The following is a 20097-nucleotide window of genomic DNA, read 5'->3' as shown; positions in this document are numbered from 1 at the left end:
CAAAAAGAAAAGAGACTTGCTAGATCTTCGGTGGACTTGTTTGGTCACTCATGGGTGTGTTTCGTTTTTTTTTTTTTTATAAACCCTATCGGTTGATCCGGTCGGATTCGGTAGAAACACAGAAAAATATTTTAGAGTGGATTTTTCTCTGAAGGACCACCATGATTTTTATCCCGAGTTTGGAATGTTTTCCGATTAATGTCAGGGGATAGTAAGGAGTTAGATAAACCAACTGGGTCTTGGCCCTATTGACAGACTTACTACACTATCATGATTTTTGTTTCTATGGTGGGTCGAACCTGGGTTAGTTTCTTCCAACCTCCTGTGTTTCAGTTTTGATAATAAGCTCCTCACTTTTTTTCGTTTGACAACATCTTATGCATTTATTATATTATTGATGGGTTTTTAACAAATCTAAAAGCTAACAAATCTTATATAAGAACATTTTTTTTTAACAAAACTTAGCTCTAAGATTTTGTTAAAAACTATTAATGATGGTCTTACACCATTCAATCCGTTATAGAATTTTGGACTCTAATACGATAACCAATATAAAGATAAAGGAAAAAGAATGTTAAACTTGATGTTTGCAGGGCAGGCTCAAATAGGGTGGACAGAGGAGCCATATATAGTCTACGGGACCAAGTATTTTGTTTTTAAAATTACATAAGAAAAAGGTCAAAATGTTTTTAAAAATATGTAGATGGATTCAAAATTCTTAGTAGAAAAAGCCTAAAATTTTCTAAATGCTATTTATTTTTATTTTTAAAAAGTCCATATAATTTTACTAAAACCTAAAATTTAACATAATATTCAAAAAAATCTCAAAAACAAAATTTTTACTTAACAAATGTCCAAAAAACATTTCTTCCCCAAGGGACATGTATATAAGTTAATATCTGCAAATATGTTTCTATTCTTTTATGAAATTTTTAAAATTTTATACTTGTCGACATCATATCATCGATAGATTTAACATGTATCACATCTAAACAAAACTTCATCTAATAAAATATATATATGTAGAGTATTCTTCATTAATCAATAGTTATGTTGTATTCCTAGAGCATGTTTTGATGTCGATTAAGAAAGTTTGTATATATAGCTCTTGCAAACAACAAAAGATTGCATATTTTAATAGAAAGGCTAATTAAGAGGATGTGTCCCCTAAAACTGAGCATGCTTATTTTTGTACGATAAACAGTAAAATTGATAAATTTCACGCACCGGAAAGGAAAAATGCCAAAGACATTTGAGTGAAACTGAAACAAATAATTATATTCACACATCTCTCGATATATAATTATAATCTCTTTAAAGTTCCAATCCTATATATTTTAAGTTTATAATAAAATGAAATGGAACAACATACTCTATTTTCTGCATGTACACCTACGATTACGAGTTTATGACAGCAAAAAAGTAAACAAAATCCAAAAATCTTCAACCAGAAGTGGTGGGTTAGTGGTTTTAGTCTAGTGTAAGAGTCGCCCTGTTGGTTTAAATCAGTGATCGATTCACTCCATACGCAGAATTGCTAGATTTATCTCTTTGGCCACATAGGTATGGGTCTCTTAAAGTCATTTGAAAAACTGGGGGATCCTACCTTTGGAATACCTTCTTCCCATGAATTAGTTTCGGATCCTTTCATAGGTCTGGAGATTTACCCTGAGTTGAAAAACAAGGAATGTGCATGTTTGTAAAACTGAATTTATTATATGGATATTTGGTTTCCTTGCCAATAATAATATTATCAAGAACAGGTTATTATTGATGTATATATAATATTTTTCCCATGTTTAAAACTTTTCTAATTTACAGAAAAATCTGTAGATAATATTTAAAATGTTTATCAAAACATAGGTAAAATTTATCAAAAATAAAAAAATAAATTTTAGAAAGACTATGTGAGCTTGTTTGGTTATATTGATAAACTAAAATCTTAGATTTAAGTTTTGTTTCCATGTTTTAAATATATTTTTTTGTCATATGAACTAATTTTCTAGGAAGTGCATTCCTTATAAAAACTATTTTCTTTTTTCACTTTACATTCTTAACATTGAAAAAGTTATCACAAAAAATTAGAAGCTAAAGCATATATGTTAAAGGAAACAGAAATAGTTTTTTTTTTCTAAATAAATTATATCTAGCTAAATTCAGTTTGTAAGTTGTAACCATGCCACATGTCGAACAGTATAAAGTGTCATTGATCAAGCAAACATAAAAAGAATCAACAAAAATAAAAGGACTAAAAATTGCGTTCAACTAAAAATGGTCCAAATACAAAACTACAATTATAAATGACTTAAACAAGATTATAAAAATAACTTTGTAAGTGAAAGAAGAAGAAAAAACAAGAAATGTATAAAGATAATACAAAAACACTTGTCGGCCAGTTGCAAAGGTTAGTAGCTAAGCATACTCTTGTTTGAAGTTTTGGGTACAAAGCACCTTGAAACCATAAATTAATAGCTTTAATTAACAAACAAATCTCTTGATTAACAATTTTTTATTAAACTAAAGTTGTTGATGAGCTTAGCATAGGAAGTGACATTAACTCGATAGCTAGGAATGTCGTTTACTAGGAGAGATTGGGGACCAAAATCTTCTCAATTTGATGAGGGGACCTTGTACGTACGTGTGGACTATCTTCACAAGAAAATCACGTTTTGATAGAATATAATTAAAAATAAGATTATGTGTATTTTATATAAGTTTCTTGCTAATTAAACATATAGGTGTGGATGAATTTATTTCCCAAAAATTAGTTGAATTTTTTTAGAATAATTTTATTTTTGTTTATAGAAAGGATCAACTTATTATAACGAATTTACGGTAAAAATATTTATCGAAATGATCAAAATTATTATAACGAATTTATGATATATTGTGTTTGCAACATTTACTATTTGTCCACTAAACATTATATATAGTGCAAACTGCAAAGTAACATTCATTAATAACCAAATACAGTTTATCTATGTTTGTAAATGAAAATTTTCCTAGTGATTTTTCTCCTCTCAATCTTCAGTCCTCACATTCGAATTAGAATTAGAATAATGAATTTACGATAAAATTATTTTTCTCAATCTGAACTTAGAACATTGTTGTAACTCATGAAACTCGAATTTAAGAACAATTTTTTTTTTTAAATGAAAAATCCGGAGAAAATATCAACTTAATTTCTTTTATAAAGACTCTACTAATGATACTTCGAAAAAAATAATATATAATATAAATAAATAAATATATACATATATATATATATGTATAAGATTTTCAGCTCTCCATTCGAATGTAAGAATGAGAGGAGAAAAATCACTAGGACAAATTTAATTTACAAACATCTACTATTTTGAAAAGAAGAGGTAGAAGTGAAGAACCAAGTAATACAAAGGGATTAGTAGTATTGTGAAATTAAGAAATATGACCAAACTAATCAATAAATAAAATAGGATCATAAGTTTAATTGTATTTGGTTATTTTATGAATGTTATTTTGCAGTATAATGTTAGTGGACAATAGTAAATGTTGCAAACATGCATAACATTAAACTAATCAACCTCTGCTTTGATCTCTCCTTCGAGTTCATTTTTGTACTCTTCGAACTTGCCTTAGAGTAAAGTCACTGTTCCGTCATTTACATGCCAAAGTTCACTCTTCTCCTAGTCCTAGCTCGTCCTTACACACGCGAGATATGAGACTCGAGTCGTGAGTCGTGACTCACCAACACAACTCCTCCTTTGAACCCAACTAGTGTATCTACCAAACACATCTATTGTCTGCATCCATGTCCAGATGATATGGAGGCTAACACAACCATAGGCTTCAATCATCACTATGAAGTTAACAGTTTGAGTTATTCTCAATCTTTGTAAGTTACTTTTGAGATTCAAGACAACAACATATGATTATTGGTAGAGTACAGAACCATTCTATTCCTAAACATATGGTTATGTTACACAGTTACAGTGACTAGAACATATATGCTGGCACCAGTTTTATTCGACAATAGAACTATATATTGAAGATAGGTCTTCTGTTTTCAAATCAGGGGAAATTGTGTGAGGATCACAAAGGCTGACATTTCAGACTCTCTCAAGTACCTCAACGTTCCTCTTTCCATGAGTTTCACAAGCTTCTGGGTCATGTGTAGTCCTAAACCTTCCCTTGATGTTCCTTTCCTCAACGGCTGAAACATCTCTCTTACCAGATCCTCAGGCAGTCCTGGTGCCGGGTGTATTATCCTGAACTCTAGCTCGACTCTTTTCATTCTTTTCCCTATAACTTCTATCCGTGCCATTACCTTGAATGAGACGCATAATCCTTTCAGTGCAGGCGTGAAGCGTATGCTGCTTAAGAGTGTCTCTGAGAGGATTTGCTGTAGCCTTAGGTTGTCTCCATACAGTTTCATTGATGAAACTTCTTCAGGATAATCGCAGATGATCTGCACTTTACGTTCAATGCTGAGCTCCGTCACTTGACTTACAACTGCTTCTAAGGATTCTTGCAGGCTGAATTCGCTACAATCCAGTTCCACATAGCTGATTTAAGGAATAAATAAAAAGAACAGTATTAGAACAGAAGATTTTAGAGTTAGCAACTAAGATGATGAGAGCTATAGAAGAATCAGGTTTTTGGTACCCTTCTTCGATCCCTTCTATGTCTGAGTCGCTTATGGCTTTGGCTAACTGCTCCCTGCATAAAACACTTGTCCTCAAGAGTTGCTTTTGCTCTTCACTTAATCCAGATGAATGTAGCAAATCTTGAAGGAAGGATATTGCCTTTTCGGGGTCCTTCACTTCATGGCGGAGATATGCCAATTTATTGAGGGTGCAGGCAGTCACCTGCTCTGATATTTGTTGAACCTGTAGAGCATATTGGAGTTCTGGACTAGGTACTTGCAAAAAACACAAAATCCCAGTAACGTTGCCTTCAATATCAGTCCTTTTGTTTGCTGAAAGCAATGCCTCTATGAAATAACCATCACGATGGTAGAAACCAAAGAAAAGCTTCTCTATGTTTTCTTGGCCAGAACCCACAGCATTCAACGCTATGCTCAGTTTAGTTAATGTGTCATGGTCTTTAAGGCGGCAACCATAATCATTTGAGGTAAAAACCTCCCCGAGAAGCATTTTGTTGACAGCTTCTTCTCTCTTTATCCCAGAAAGCTTCTGCATTGCATCGTTCCACTCTGAGCATAATCCGTTCTCGTTGATCATAAAAATTGGCGGAATGAGTGTTGAGGGGCTCCACATGATTCTGGCGTAATCTCCTTGCACACGGCTATAGTTTTCAATCAGTGTTTTCTGGCCTGTTACATCTTGTCCAATGAAGCATACACCAAGAACGTTATTTGCGGTATCTCTGCTACAGCAAGTGTTGACAACTAAATCAATTGGACTGCTTTTCCTTTTACGACCAAATGCTCTGATCCTGATCTCAGCACCACGTTCTTCACTACCTATTATGTATTATGAACACAGATGAAAATCTGCGAAAACAGTCAAAAAAGATGAAAACAAAGTATAAAAGGAAGCCAGAAACCAGATAAAGGAAATTTTCTTCCATACTGGAGAGGAACATGTTAGCATTACCTTCAAGAGCCAATGCTAACATGTTCTTAACGGTTTCTGCAGTATCTTCCTCAACAATTTCTGATACAGGTGTGCCTATTGCTTGTTCAACTGCCAGTCCAGTTACCTCCGCCGCTTTTGAATTCCAACCATTTATAACACCAGAGGAATCAACCGCAAATATAGGAACAGCCGCTGTATCAATCAAACGCACCATTTCATTCACGATAACACACAATTCATCTACCTTCTGTACCCTTTTATCCACAGGTGGGACATCCACATCAGTCTTTGAATGCTCCTCTTGCAACGAGCCTTTTATTATTAGCTGCAGAGAGTTAATTGCATCCAATTCCATATCATCCCATGGCATACTTTTCCACCTAACTATTTCCATAAAAGCCTTGAATGAGGATCTAGGATGCATCCTCTTACCATCTCTGTCATTGGGATCATGTCTAGCACCACCCCACTTGATCTGTTTTGCAGTGCTAGACCGGAACCAGAAAAGGAAATCTTTTTCGGTAATACATAAGGCAGCCATTCCACAGATAGACTCCCCAAGAACAGAAGCATCCGGATAGCCAGACTCCATTAGACTTTCAGTGGTAAAGCCAGTGTTTCCTCCATGACATTTGAGAACCCAATCGATAAGATCTTTAATTTGTGTCTCTGTCGGAGTAACCCCTAGAGACCAGAGTTTATCTCTGTAATAAAGGGCTGCTCCATCACATTTAACAAGATCCATTATATTTGGTGATTGAGTGACTATACCTATCGGTGAGTTACGAAAAAGCATGTCACATAGCATACTCTGAGTTTTCAAAATACTCTTCTCTTTCAACAGAAGAGCTGATTCCGCTTCTTTGTTGATCTGCACGCCAAATACTTGAGTCAAGAATTCACAAGCATACCTCAACGGAAAAGGCACGAATCTAGGACTTGCGTGATGACAAACCACCAAGCCCCATAAATGTCTGCCAGTCTGAAGATCTATGTTCATCTCATCACTATCGCTACCGTTGATCGTTACAGACATGGCAAGAGATGCCACTGAGCCCATATTACTCATATATTGTGCGTGACAGCCATGAGGAGCTCTCAAAGTAGATCCAGACAGACTTATTGGCTGTGAGAGATTCTTGTCCTGAACCACTTTAACAGGAACAGCAGAGCAATCACAAATCATCCTAACCTTGTTTCTCATAAAGAGAAATCTCGAAGCTTGAGGTATATCAGTAGCAGAGTAATGCAACCCAAGATAAGGTTCCATGTCTTCCCTGCAACATTCAGCAACCACTTCTCCATGCCCATCTTCATGAAACTTATACACCATTACCCTATCATAACCTGTTAACTCACTAACTTCCTTAACAAGAGCATCACACAATACCAACATATTCCCACTAGGCAATGCCTGCAATCTCGAAATCGATTTAGCCGCAACCTTATACGATCTCAAAGCCCCAGCAGTAGTAACAGGCACCTCATCAGGACTCACAGGCTCCAAATCCATAACAAGACCCTCTTCAATCCGATGCAAAATCGCATAAAAAGGCTTACTTGAAGACACACAATGAAGCGTGATGGGATTCAGAATACTAATCTCACCAAAGTCAACAGCTTTCTGCAGAGCAGAACAACCTGAAGACTGAAACAACGATCTCACATCAGTTCCTATACTCAAAGCTTCACACTGCTCCATACTTGGCACTGTATGTGGAGTCAAACCCAACATCTCTTGAGTGTTTTCACTAAAGGCTAAAACTTTAAGGCTTTTCTCATCAACAACGATTAAACAACCAAAGGGCTGAATCAACATCCCTCTCTGAATCTTCTGTAAGTAAGTTGAGACATCTGAAGAAGGTATCTCACACGATGAACTCGGCAGGTTCAAGTTAACTGAAGCAGAGTAATCAAACGAACGCTCAGATTCTTCGTAATTCCTGTGTAGCTTCGCATCAACAAGTACCTGTGAAGAAACTCGCGAGTTTGGTCTAGATCGAGTTGAACAGCTCCGTGAAGTGTTCGATGACATCTCTAAAAATCTTTACTTTCTTCTCTTCAAAACGAATCTGCAGAAGAATTCACAAAGCTTTTCTTCTGATCAAATGAAATTTCAGAGTTTCAGAAGTAGAACCTTCATTAGTGTTTTGTCTTCTTGGAGATTTTGCAGCGAATTCTCTGAGAGAGGATCTTTGGAATGTTCGTAAGTGGTTGAGAAGCTGAGAGAGAGGAATGGGGAAGAAGATAGATGCATTGAAACGTCGTGTTGTTTTAATGAATAAAGTAAACTGCGTGGCGGGTTGAAATAAGAATTGTTGTTTCAAGTTTTAAGAACTGCGTGCAGTTTCGTTCTTTTTTCTAAGTAAATAAATTAAAAAAATTCTTTATTATTCATAGCATAACATAAGTCATAAAACACTACCTATATACAATTTAATCACAAGATATAAATAAATAAGTAAATTCTTAAAATTAAAATTTTTGGTAGAAAATATCAGTCAACGAAAATCTTGTGAACATAAAATATATATGTTTTTACAAAACAAATAAAGCTTAACTTTCCAACAATCCATGATTAGAATTTCCCCAAAAACATTCAAAGTCTTACTGTGGTCAAAATAATAAAATAAAATAGCCACAAATATCCAAATTATGTCGACATGGACTAAATTTTTGTTGGCTTTCTTCATTCACCAATTTCATATTTTTGTCTTTTTGGAGGGTTGTCCATGCTGTGAAGCTCTATATCCAACTTCACCTAGATATACAACTGTCACTGAATTAGCTGGAAACAACTCCGGATAATAGGGAAAATAATCAAATGTGACATTGTTGACTAAGTGAGAAAAAAAAATACAACAACTTACATTCAGTAGTTGCATTAGGTTCTTGACGATTACGCTTCTTCATATAGTCTTCAAGGCGTTTTGGCGATTTGAATGAGAATTGAGACATATTCACCCCTTCTCTTGTGTACTCAGGGTGGCTTTCCAAGAACCTGTCAAGTAACCAACGTACAATGAGACTTATAAGAGTGTAAGGAATTAAGCTGTCTATATGATAATTGATAAGTCATCACTAAGCTTTTCGTCTAACCAATTCTTGGCATTAGACATTGTCGTTAGTAGCAAAACATGAGCAATGGTTTATGTAATTTGCATCAATAATGCCTAGCTTTATATAAATATCACCACAAACGTCATATGAGAGGTTCCAACTACTTGTTCCTACACAATCCTACTAATTGCTTTATATATAAGTTGGAAAAATTGGTAAGAATGAATACCCTGACTCCCTGAGACCTAATACTCAAATAAAGAGATAGAAAATATGCAAATAACTCAATCAACATATCAATTTCTTATAAATTACATGACGGTTTTGAAACAGGAAGATGTTATGTAACTTATAAGAATTTGAAGTGCTAAAAACGAGTGAAATGAATACTAAAAACTTACTTTTTGACCTCGGATTGTGATCGAAGCCTTATGTTTGATAATGGAGCAGGAGGATAATAATAACTGATCAAATATAACAAAAAAAAATATTAAGGAAAACTTGGTACTATATAGACAATGAGAATCGAAACAAGAGGCCTGTAGAATTACTTACACATCGGCGAATGTTTTTTCGTACTCACGTCGAACCTGCACAAGACGTCTCCATCCGCTTGGTGGGGAAGGGATGCTAGGTGCATCAATAGCCCAGATATCGCATGATGTTTCATATCCCGGGACTTCACAAGACATATTTGGCTCCCACTCGGAAGCTGCCTCGCAAAAAAGGGGGCTTTCAACATGTTTTTCCCTTAAGATTTCATACTTCTGCATAGAGGGTATGAGTCTCCATTTCAAACAACGCCCACACTGAACCATTAATTCCTTAATGAAGGGCATTTTTGGAGTGTTGTTGGATTCGTTGGCATTGCCGGATGAAGACATTACTCGATAGGAACTACACATAATAAATGATATTGTCAAGTAAAATAAACAATAGAAATGAAAAATGCATAATCAAGTTTGTTCATTAAAACAAAAATGAGAAATACGTATCCACATCATAGGGGAACCAACAATGAATTATAAATATTCTGGGATAGTTAAAAATCATATAACAAAATCTAAGTAAACACATATAAGCATGTGATGGTGGAGACTGGAGACATACAAGATCTAATTTTCATTTTTTGGACAAAATTTTGAATAATATTAAACCTCAGACAGATTTTACACTCCTTAAAAAGAGGAGTTTGAAAGAGACATAACCGCTTCCTTAGCCAAGGTGTCAGCTAGTGCATTTTCCAAGCGGGGAATAAAATGAAATGAAACAGAGATGAAACTAGAACAAAGCATCACAATGTCGGCCAAAAAACCGGCGAGCTCATTAACATAGCCTCTCGACTGAAGGAGCAGAACATATTCGTTGCAGTCGGAGTAACATGTTACTCTTGACACACCCATAGCTAAAACTGACTTGATAGCAGCTTCCATAGCCAGTGCTTCCGCCAAAAGGGCTGAAGTAACAAAGGGTCTTGATGACGAACCTTGGAGGACAATGTGTTTCTGTGGGTCCTTTAGCCAAGGCCTCCCACACTTGTGGAATCCTTCCATGCTGCATCCGAGCAGCAAATATACGCCTCCGCTTTGATCGCTGGAGTTGTTCCCTTCCGCAGTCCAATATTCTTAGGGGATTCTAGGAGTTTCGCTGATTCCCAGCTTTAGCCTCCTTAATTGCTTTCAGCACCGTATCTTCCTCACAACCACCTTTATCTTCAAACACCAAGAGAATACGAGCTTTCCACAAGTACCAGAGAATCCACGGGTACAATGGCACTGATCCTAGACCCATTGGGGGTAAAATGAGCAATTTTAACTACTCTTAAGAGATCCATGAATGAGACGACACTGGCCTGGGGTTTAAATATGGTCGGGACAAGCTCCCACACCTTCACTTCAAACGGGCACTTAAGAAGCAAATGAAGAATGTCCTCTCTTTCTCCACATCTTTTTAGGCTGTATCAGCCGTTATACCTCTTCCTACAAGTACATCCCCTACTGGTAGAGCGTTGCGAACGACTTTGCATAAGAACATCCTCAACTTAGCTGAAGTATTAACATTCCAAATACACGAATTCCAACTAAAAGTGACCTCCTAGGCCGTATCAGCTGCAGTTCTACCAATTGCATATCCGGATTTAGTAGAGTAGATACCTTGTTTCCGATGTAACCAACGTTGCTTAGCCGATCTTCTTGAAGAACTCAGTACAATGCTGAGAATGTATTCCTCAGGATGAGGTAGGTAAAGTCTGATTGCTTCTACTCCAAATGTTTGTGTTGGGCACTAGAAGATCCTTAACCGAGAAATCTAGACTATACAAAGGATGTGGTCTTATTGGTCGTCTCGGAGTGACTGAGGATAACCAAGGAGAGTTTTACATGCTAACCTCCTCCCCATTACCAATAATCCATCCCAACCCTTTAGCAAGTGTCTCTCTACCCGCCAGTACGCCTCTCCAACTGTGTGAAGCGATTGTCGGACATTTTGACTGCATAAAGGAGGACAAGTGGCAATATTTGCCCAACAAAAATCTAGCCAAAAGAGAATATGGTTTTTGAATCAATTTCCAACCATTTTTTGCAACAATTTAAATGCGAGTATCTCTTGAAATCCCAAACAACCATTTTCTTTATGCTGAGTAAGCTTCTCCCACGATATTCAGCTCATTTTCCTTTCATCTGGTTTTGAGTCGCACCAAAAGTGTGTTAAAGCGGATTGGATTCTTTTGCATATGGAGGAAGGGAGTTTAAAACATGACATCGCAGCGAAAACCACTTTTTAAAGAACTTCCTTCCCAGCTGCCGAGTGAAAGCGTGTTATCCACGTTACGATCCTTGAGAAACAATACATTCGGGGAGAAGTCATTTCGAATTTCCCACAATCTTGGAATTGTAAGAGTGCTTCCCAAACCTTGACAATTCCAACTCACAACCACTAAGGAAGAGAATTTGGTGGATGTAGAAAATCCATCTTAGATTTTGTATTTTTGGCTGCTGGTATCAAAGCTAAAGTCGGTACACTACACTGAGTTACAGTAACTTGATTGCAGAGTCTTTTCCTCGCAGCTAAGGTCGCCTTAGGCCTTGTAGCATTTCGTTTTTTTGAACTAGCGCCCTGAGGTGGACTCCTAGTGCCTCTTGGTTTTGCCGAGGTAGGAAGCTTTCTTTTATTTGTGGTTTTAGTTCTAGGGAGGTGCGCCGGGATGGTGACCGTGACTAGTTGACATTCATGGTTTAGATTCTCCTTCCTCAGCTGGTCTTGATTGAAAATCAGACGATGACTAAAAGTGGGGTGGATAGGAGACGAGTTTGAGCCAAAGATACTGGCATTGTTAATCTCTGTGAGGCCAAATCCCTCCCCTCCCTCGTAGTGTATATCCACATCTTGTAACATGTCAAGCATAGAGGTTGAAACCCCTGCAGCTCGTGATTGGGTTCCTGAAGACTCTCCAGTAGTTAACCGTTCGAGGGCTGGTATTCTAGGCCTTGGATAGGGGGAGCAAACCCTGTTTTTAACCAAAGAAGGTAGGGGAGGAGGAGGTTGAAATTCCAGAGGCTGCGATGGAGGTGTTACCGGTGTTACCTCTCTCATAGAAATAGAGGGACGCTGTTCACTTGGCCTTTAGGCTTTTGAGCTGTCATTAGTTGTGTGGTGACTGTTTGGTCTGCTTGGAGGCGTCCTCTCTCTCCAGAGCCTCGAGGTGCCGACTTTTGATAGCCTTTGTGGTCGCTCTTCACACCTCTGATGTCGAGTGTGAAAAGAGGATGAGCTACGAAGGCCAAGGTCCTGAGCTCTGTTACCCGATCTATAGTGACTAACCTAGGTTGAGGCTCTGAAGCTAGGCCTATCACTTCAAAATTCTTGCCTATAATGGAGGCGGCTTGGTGGCCTGAGTTGGGCATATAGCGATTGGTGATGGTGAGGAGACTCCCTCCTCACGTCCCTCGTGGCTGGTTCAGTAGGGTGAGAAGAACTCCTACAAACATCCATTATTTGAAGTGGAAAGAGGACCAACTAAGAACAAGTTGAAGGTCCTCCTCAGTTTTAAAAGTAAACTGGAATTTGCCTTGGCCCAAGTCTCTGCCTAACACTCTGCTACCCAAATTCCATAATTGAAGCATGTAGTGCACAAGAGTTTTTGGGTTTTGAATCCTTGGATTAGTGACTCGTCCTACCAGAGTGAGTATATTCTTCATGATAAGGTCTTCATTATCACATTCAGGTATGCAAACAGGGGAGCGAGCATAGGGCCTTTTTCAAATCGTGAGTACCAAGATGTCATTTGTTACTCGAGAGCAGCTACCTCACCGTGTGCTAAGACAAAACGGAGAAGAGACCTGAAGAAACAGCAGTAAATGCAGAAGCCTTCAAAAAGCTAGAGGATTTGTTGAAGAAGTAGTTGAGAGAGCAGTTAATGAACCCGTAGTAAATGAAAAATCCAGTAGCGAGAGTACTAGAATCCCAACAAGAAGAGGTGGGATAGACAAACAGCTGCACTAAGCAGTAAATTCTTCAAGAACAGAGCAAAGTATCACAATAACACAAACCCAACACGAGGGTACTTCTCCCCCAAAACAGACATGAACCACCGTTGTTGTTCAAAGGAGGCGACTGAGTGCTTATCAGACCGGCAGAGGGATGCCGGTTGCATTCCAAAAGAGACATCGGCCGGCCATTAAGTGAGGAAAGGAAAGAAAATTGCCGTTAATGGCAAAAATCAGTAGGTAAGATCTACTTTTTCAAGTTAAGTTAGCTTCTTTTAGATGCATTGGGACTCACGCCGGAGAGAAAAACTATTGCTCTCTTTTACAAGATCTAATTAAATCCATAAAACTAAAATTAAAAATAAAAAGATCAATCAACATATACACGGAGAAGATCTTTTAGAGAACGAAGATGATTCTCGTACCTGAACGTTGCAAAACAGAGATTTGTTGGTCGAAGAGAGATTTGTTGGTGTCCAAGAGAGAGATGATCATAAACTTTATTTAGTGGACATAGAAAGGAAACATATATAGGAGGATAAATCCTAATTCATTTTTCCATAATATTGTGTTGACTAACATTAAATCAAACAATGTGAAATCAAATTAGGAGATTACCCGTGAACCGGTCCAGCCCATTTTCTCATATTAATTCATCAATATTAACTTTATAATTAATATTCAACCAACAGATTAAACCAACAGGCAAACCACATCGGAAACCAAGATAAACCAAACCAATAATAAACCAATAAACAATAATCATTATGAACAATAACCAGCATTGATTTCATAATAACCAAGATAAACTAAACCAATAAATAAATCAATAAACAATAATCATCCTAAAAAAACCAATAAAAAATAATTATCCAGAAAACAGATAAGTAAAACAATAACAATAAAACCCAAACATATGCCTCTAGATCATCGCCCTCATCCTCGCATTGATTTCACGATCACATTTTATCTTTACCTGCACCACAACCACAATGAGATGCGTGAGTATTATCACAACCAAAAGCCTATATGATAAGGCGTCACTAAGCTTTCCTTCTAACCATTTTTTGGCATTACACATTGTCGTTAGTAGAAAAACATAGGCAGTATGGTTTATGTAATTATTTGCATCATTATGCCTAGCTTTAAATAAATATCACCACTAAGGTAGCGTACATGACGTTCCAACTACATTTTCCAACACAATCCTACTAATTCCTAATTATATAAGTTGGAAAAATGGTAAGACATGGATACCCCGAGACCTAATACTTATATACACACAAATAAATAGATAAGAAATTGTGCAAATCAATCAATCAACATATCAGTTTCTTATAAATTACATGAAACTTTTTAAAAAGGAAGATGTTGTGTAGCTTAAGAGAAGTTGGAATGCTAAAAAAAAGTGAAATGAGTACTTAAAACTTACTTTTCGACCTTGGCTGGTGATCAAAGCCTATTTTTCGATAACGAATGAGGAGGATAATAATAACTGATAAAAGACAACAATAACAACAAAAAAAAAAACACTAAGGAAAGCTTGGTACTATATATACAATGATCCTAGAAGTGCATTACATTTCGATTGGATACGTTCCGCTACTTTTAATCCTAGAAGCGCATCCCATGAAAAGGTGTTGAGCTCATGAAGTAGTATAGTTTCATAACTTTGATTAACCGGACTGTTGTTGGATTCATTTGCATTGCCATATGAAGACATAATTAACATGATAGGAACTGCGTGGCGGTAGTATTTTCTCTCTAATGTTCACACATCAGATAAAACTTGTAACCAATTAAATTATAACAATTATTATAGCTAAGCTCCAAAATTGCCAATGTGTAAAACATTTCAATTATAAAATTGGGAAAATGTCAATCAAACCCTGAACTTGTTGGTCAACGCCATTTCAACCATGAACTTTGCTTACGACCATATAAATCGTGTATCTTCTCCTTCTCTTCCCCATCTGTTATAAACGAAGTAGATGGATTTTACTTTTCGGGCTTTCTTTATCTTTTATAATGGTTTTTAAATTTATGAACATATCTTCTAGTTCGTCTCTCAAAATCTAGAATCAGATATTTGATTCAAAAACTGTCTTCTCTGCTACATCGTTTGATGTATTGATGTGTGTGATACTCTGTCATTCGAATCATGGATTTTATATTGGTCAATGATTGTATTCATAAAGTTGTTCATAAAGATCGATTGTGTGATAAGCTTAGGTATAGGTCTTCTAAAGCCTCTCTGGTGTGATGAATCAGAACAATGAAAGGCCGTTTTAGAGCTTATGTTCTTTCATTGGTATGGTTATGCTCGGTTGCTTGATGTTCAATACTTGGAATTGGTTTTAAGGGAATGGTTTCGTTGACACTATCAACTTCACTTTGGTCTTAAGCCAGCAGAATGTATTGGCTCTCTTGCGCACCATTTAGTCTAAGGTTTTATTTTTATGGATTTGTTGTGTACAAAGATGAGAATTCTTTAAAAGATTCTGAATCCTATAGGCTTGTTCTTTGCGGTTGTGATATTAACCTTATAGTTGTTTAATCAATTATTTTCTTAAAGGGTATATTTTCTTATGAGGCTTTGCCATGGGAGGTTGTTAACAATGGCGTAATCTTTTCATGAATTGTAGTATTAAATTAGTAGCATGCTTAGCAGTTAGGAGTATAATTTGGGTATAATAACTGAAAGCATAACCATATATTATGAGTTTGTTGTAACGCCCGTGACCAGTTCGGTCTAGGAGTCGATCAACACCAATAATTTTTGGTTCATTGCATTGGTTTAGGTAAACCCTAGGGCTTGTATTTTAAAGGCAACAGTCAACTTTTGAGTCTCATGAACCGCTTTCGTTGATTTCCAGAAATGTGAAAGTTTCTAAAATTTCTTAGGGTTTCTGTAAGGTTTTTCTGGAGAGTTTTGGGTGTTTTTCTTGGTGATTCTAGCCTAAAGGAAGAGATATCCATGGTTGTTAGTGTTTGAAAAGGCTTGTGCTTCCTCTTTGATGTTGTTTTCGTCGTTGTTCTTTCTGATTTAAAAGCCAGTGCATGACCAAGGCTTATCTAAGCGGTTTGATCATTGTTTTGGGTGATTTCATGATTTTTTGGTTGATTCCTTTGCTTTTTTGGTTGTTTCTTTGTCTTGGAGTCTCTATGCAATTCCTTGGAGAGTCTTCATCATCCCTGAAGGTGCTTAGGAGTGGAGATCCAACAAGGAAAAGTGACTGGAGTGACCTATGAGCATCAGTGTCGATCGGCATAAGTGGTGTGTGTCGATCGACACCAATGATATGTTTCACATGGATGGTCGTGAGTGACGATCGACACTACTCGTGTTTGCCGATTGTCGAGTGCCAGTGTCTACTAACACCAGGAGGGTATCGATCGACACCAGTCTTTAGCAGTGGTTGAGTTTGTTACTTGTTTGATATTTGTGTGTGTTATTATCTGAAATGTGATTGATGATGCTTGTGTGTATAGCCCAGTACCTAGGATGAGTGCCTCACTAAGTATTTCTGGAAATACTTATGCATCTGTTTTTGGTAATGTTGGTAAAAGCACTGTGTGACAGTGGAATAAAGGCGAGGAGAAAAGAATGCTCTAAGGGCTCGGTGGTTGTTTTATATTTTGTTATGACATTTCTTTAGGAGGCTAGTTCCGAAATTTAGTACCATGTTAGAATGTTAATGTTATTGCTGAATTGGTTTTTCACATTATTTTAAAGCCAATGCTACTAACATTTATTGTTTTTAATCAAATTAGTAAAAATAATATTGATTATGTCCCAAATGGTTTCTTAAAATTGCTGTTAAAACTTGAAAATTTTTTTGGTGATTTATTGGATTATTTAATTTATGAGTATATCATTCAAAGCGAGAATGTTAGATAGGTGTCGCACAGTCAAGCTTAGCGAACTGGGCCGTAACATTTTTCTCTTTTTCTTGTTTGTGAGGGCAGGGCTTCGTATAGTCGTTGGTTTTAAAAAAAATAGAACAATTAATGGCGTAAGAATGTAAATGTAAGTATGCAAACCAAGGGTTTTTTTTCAACAATTGCTCCAAAACTGTTAATATAGATATAAATATATAAGCACAAATGGCAAGTTATTTTCTCCAACATTATTTTATATCGGGTTGGTTATTGGCTGAGAACGTCTTGCTAGCGACTGAAATTGTCCAAGGGTACAACAGAAAGAATATTGAAGAAAGGGCGATGTTTAAAGTTGATATAAGGAAAGCTTTCGACTTGGTCAATTGGTCTTTCATCTTATCAGCTTTAAGAGCTATTCGAGTTCCAGAAAGGTTTATTGGTTGGATTTATAAGTGTATCACAACCCCAAATTTCTTTGTTTGCCTAAATGGAAACTCAAGTGAATTCTTCAAAAGCTCAAAGGGTCTTAGGCAAGGGGATCCTATCTCCCCTTACCTTTTTGTGTTAGGAATGGAGGTCTTCTCCATACTGCTTTAGTCTCACTTTGAACAGGTTCTATCAACTACCATCCGAGAACATCATGTTTGTCTATCTCTCACTTGATGTTTGCTGATGATATTAGGATATTTTTGATGGAGCTGAAGCTTCCCTTCATGGGATTATTGAAACCTTGGACGATTTTGCATCATGGTCCGGACTGCATATGAACAAGGACAAGACATAACTTTTTGTTGTTGGCCTTAATTTGACAAATAGTGCTGCGATGGAGCGTTATGATCTCCCATTGGCTTTCCTGCCTATTCGTTACCTTGGTCTTCCGGTATTGCATAGAAAACTTAAGATTTCCAAGTATGAACCTCTTGTGGATCAGATTGCGGGAAAGTTCAAGGGATGGGCAGCAAAATCCCTTTCTTATGCGAGACGATCTCAGCTGATTGGTTCTGTTCTTTCAAGGGCAGTAAAATTCTAGATCTCGGCATTTATTCTTCCTAAAGGCTGCATAAAGAGGATTGAATCTCTCTGCTCAAGGTTCCTCTGGTCAGGGAGAACATATGGTACTAAGGGTGCAAAAGGGGCCTGGGCAACAATGTGTTTGCCAAAAAAGGAAGGTGGTTTGGGTCTGAGAAGATTCACTGAGTGGAAAACCATTTTGTACCTAAGGTTGATTTGGTTGTTAATCTCTGATTCGGGTTCCCTTTAGGCCTAATGGCACAAGTATCACAGCATTAAAAACAAGAGCTTATGGGAAATAAATGAAAGTCCTAGAGACTCTTGGACTTGGAAAGCGATTCTCAGGCTAAGGCCAGCTGCAAAACAGTTTGCGACAATGATAGTTGGGAATGGTAGCAAAGCAAGTTTGATTCTTGGTCTCCTTTTGGGCCTCTTATCAAGCCCCTAGGGATGGTTGGTCCATCTTTTCTGCAGCTTCCTTTGAAAGCTAAGGTTAAGGAAGCCTGTTATTCGTCAGGCTGGTTTCTCCTATCGCCGAGATCTGAAGAAGTATTGATCTTACATGCCTACTTAACCACCATCATTGTCCCTGATAGCTCTGCTCCTGAAGATGAGTTATGTTAGATTGTTGAAAATGAAAAAAGCTCTGGATTCTCCCATGCAGCAACCTGGAATGTGCTAAGACCAAAGAAACAACTAGCAGCTTGGTTTGATGTGGTGTGGTTCAAAGTTTATGTCTGATGAGATCATGACCAGTCCACTTGAACCACACGAAGACGAAGAGCAGCTTGAAGCCGAGACCACACATCGACCAAACTCGCCAGTTTCAGAACAATCGTCCATTCTTAACCGGATCGGATCAATCTAGGCACCAATCCGCACAAACCCGCCTGTTTTGGAACCACCGGCCATTCGCAAACCTGCCACGAAGAACAATTTGTATTGGAGGAATAATTGATCGTTCCAGCGGGTCATCTAGCAAGATCAAGATCTAAGAAGTTTAACTAAGCCATCAATGTAATTCTAAAGGAGTTAAAAAAGAATCAAGAAGACGTGGTTCAGTCCTCAGTCATAGTGATAACATCTCAAGAGGTTCGGTAAAGGGTTAAGTGTTGCTTATGCACTCTTTTTCCCTTGTCAAGTTTTGTCCCAATGGGTTTTCTTGAAAAGGTTTTTAATGAGACATAAGTTTTTCAAGCCCATTTATCAGCCCAATTCGTGGTCCAAGGCCCACTCACAATGCCTTGGCCCATTTTTTCTATTCTCTTCAAACTTTGCATTTAATAATTTTGTTATTTCCAAGACTTTTTGCATGAGCTTGCATGAGTGTGGACTTGTGCATCCTCTTGCATGTTTTTCTTCTCTCCTCTCCTCTCTTTCGTCCTCCCTCTCTATATAAAGTCCATGTATCTCTCATTTGCAAATCATCAAACATTTTAATCAAAAACTCTTTTTTACTTGTTTGATCCGAGAAATATGTAATATCTTTTCAACTTGTTTTCTTCTTAGTGAGTAATATCTAAGGTTGATCCAAGCTTGTATTCTATGAGTCTTTCATCACCCTTGGAAGTACATCTCATTCCCCCTTTCATTCCGCTGCATCCTCTCGATCTCGTCGTCATCCCCGTTCATCGTCATTCCGCTGCTTTTGTTTGAGATCAATCCATTGTTCACCATCATCCACACCATTTCAAGTTTAAAACAAAAAGTGATCCTTGGAGCATAGATCCACGTCCATGAGTCTATCACTGTCCCTAAGCATGCTTTTAATATGTGGCTTACCAACTTAAATCGGCTACCTACTAATGACCGATTATGTGCCTAGGGTCTAATCCCTTCCCCGGCTTGTAGCTTGTGTTCTTCCGCGACTGAATCTAGAGACCATATTTTCTGGCTTGCAACTTCTCAAAGTCAATTTGGAAGCTTTTCCTCTTGAGAATCGATCCTTATAGATCGTTGTTCATAACTTGGGATGAGTTTCTCTCCTGGATACGAGTTTCCTCTCGTTATGCGCCTTCCCTCCTGCGAAAATTAGTAGCTCATGCCACTATTTACAACATATGAAAGCAGCGGAACAATAT

General features: G+C 37.3%; 2 protein-coding genes across 4 annotated transcripts; both read right to left on the bottom strand.

Moving 5' to 3' along the window:
* Positions 1-3859: 3859 nt before the first annotated feature.
* LOC17877962 (phytochrome C) lies at positions 3860-7796 on the bottom strand. The gene is made up of 3 exons (XM_006282977.2): positions 5598-7796; positions 4645-5464; positions 3860-4544 (listed from the first exon to the last, which is right to left on the bottom strand). The coding sequence occupies exons 1-3, from the start codon at positions 7612-7614 to the stop codon at positions 4046-4048; spliced, it is 3336 nt and encodes a 1111-aa protein (XP_006283039.1). The 5' UTR covers positions 7615-7796; the 3' UTR covers positions 3860-4045.
* A 278-nt stretch (positions 7797-8074) lies between these two features.
* On the bottom strand, positions 8075-13412 carry LOC17879425 (putative methyl-CpG-binding domain protein 12). Of its 3 annotated transcripts, none has more exons than XM_023779833.1 (5): positions 13187-13412; positions 9195-9536; positions 9041-9103; positions 8450-8580; positions 8075-8352 (listed from the first exon to the last, which is right to left on the bottom strand). In XM_023779833.1, the coding sequence occupies exons 1-5, from the start codon at positions 13288-13290 to the stop codon at positions 8282-8284; spliced, it is 711 nt and encodes a 236-aa protein (XP_023635601.1). In that variant the 5' UTR covers positions 13291-13412; the 3' UTR covers positions 8075-8281. The 3 variants fall into 3 exon arrangements, with proteins under 3 accessions (XP_023635601.1, XP_023635603.1, XP_023635604.1); XM_023779835.1 differs by having other exon boundaries at positions 8075-8340; positions 13187-13408; XM_023779836.1 differs by lacking the exon at positions 13187-13412 and having other exon boundaries at positions 9195-12149.
* Positions 13413-20097: the final 6685 nt, after the last annotated feature.

Source organism: Capsella rubella, unplaced genomic scaffold, assembly GCF_000375325.1.
Source record: "Capsella rubella cultivar Monte Gargano unplaced genomic scaffold, Caprub1_0 scaffold_7, whole genome shotgun sequence".
NCBI classification, from domain to species: domain Eukaryota; kingdom Viridiplantae; phylum Streptophyta; class Magnoliopsida; order Brassicales; family Brassicaceae; genus Capsella; species Capsella rubella.
This window is presented reverse-complemented; position numbering and strand designations above follow the sequence as displayed.

Excerpts from the sequence above, each read along its gene's own strand:
- LOC17877962 (XM_006282977.2), bottom strand. The coding sequence starts at position 7,614 with ATGTCATCGAACACTTCACGGAGCTGTTCAACTCGATCTAGACCAAAC. Across the intron at positions 5,465-5,597 it reads GTTAGCATTGGCTCTTGAAG|GTAGTGAAGAACGTGGTGCT; the intron begins GTAATGCTAACA and ends AATACATAATAG. Across the intron at positions 4,545-4,644 it reads ATAGAAGGGATCGAAGAAGG|CTATGTGGAACTGGATTGTA; the intron begins GTACCAAAAACC and ends TCCTTAAATCAG.
- LOC17879425 (XM_023779833.1), bottom strand. The coding sequence starts at position 13,290 with ATGCAACCGGCATCCCTCTGCCGGTCTGATAAGCACTCAGTCGCCTCC. Across the intron at positions 9,537-13,186 it reads GAGAAGTACCCTCGTGTTGG|TTCCTATCGAGTAATGTCTT; the intron begins GTTTGTGTTATT and ends TATTATGTGTAG. Across the intron at positions 8,353-8,449 it reads ACCTAATGCAACTACTGAAT|TTGTATATCTAGGTGAAGTT; the intron begins GTAAGTTGTTGT and ends ATTCAGTGACAG.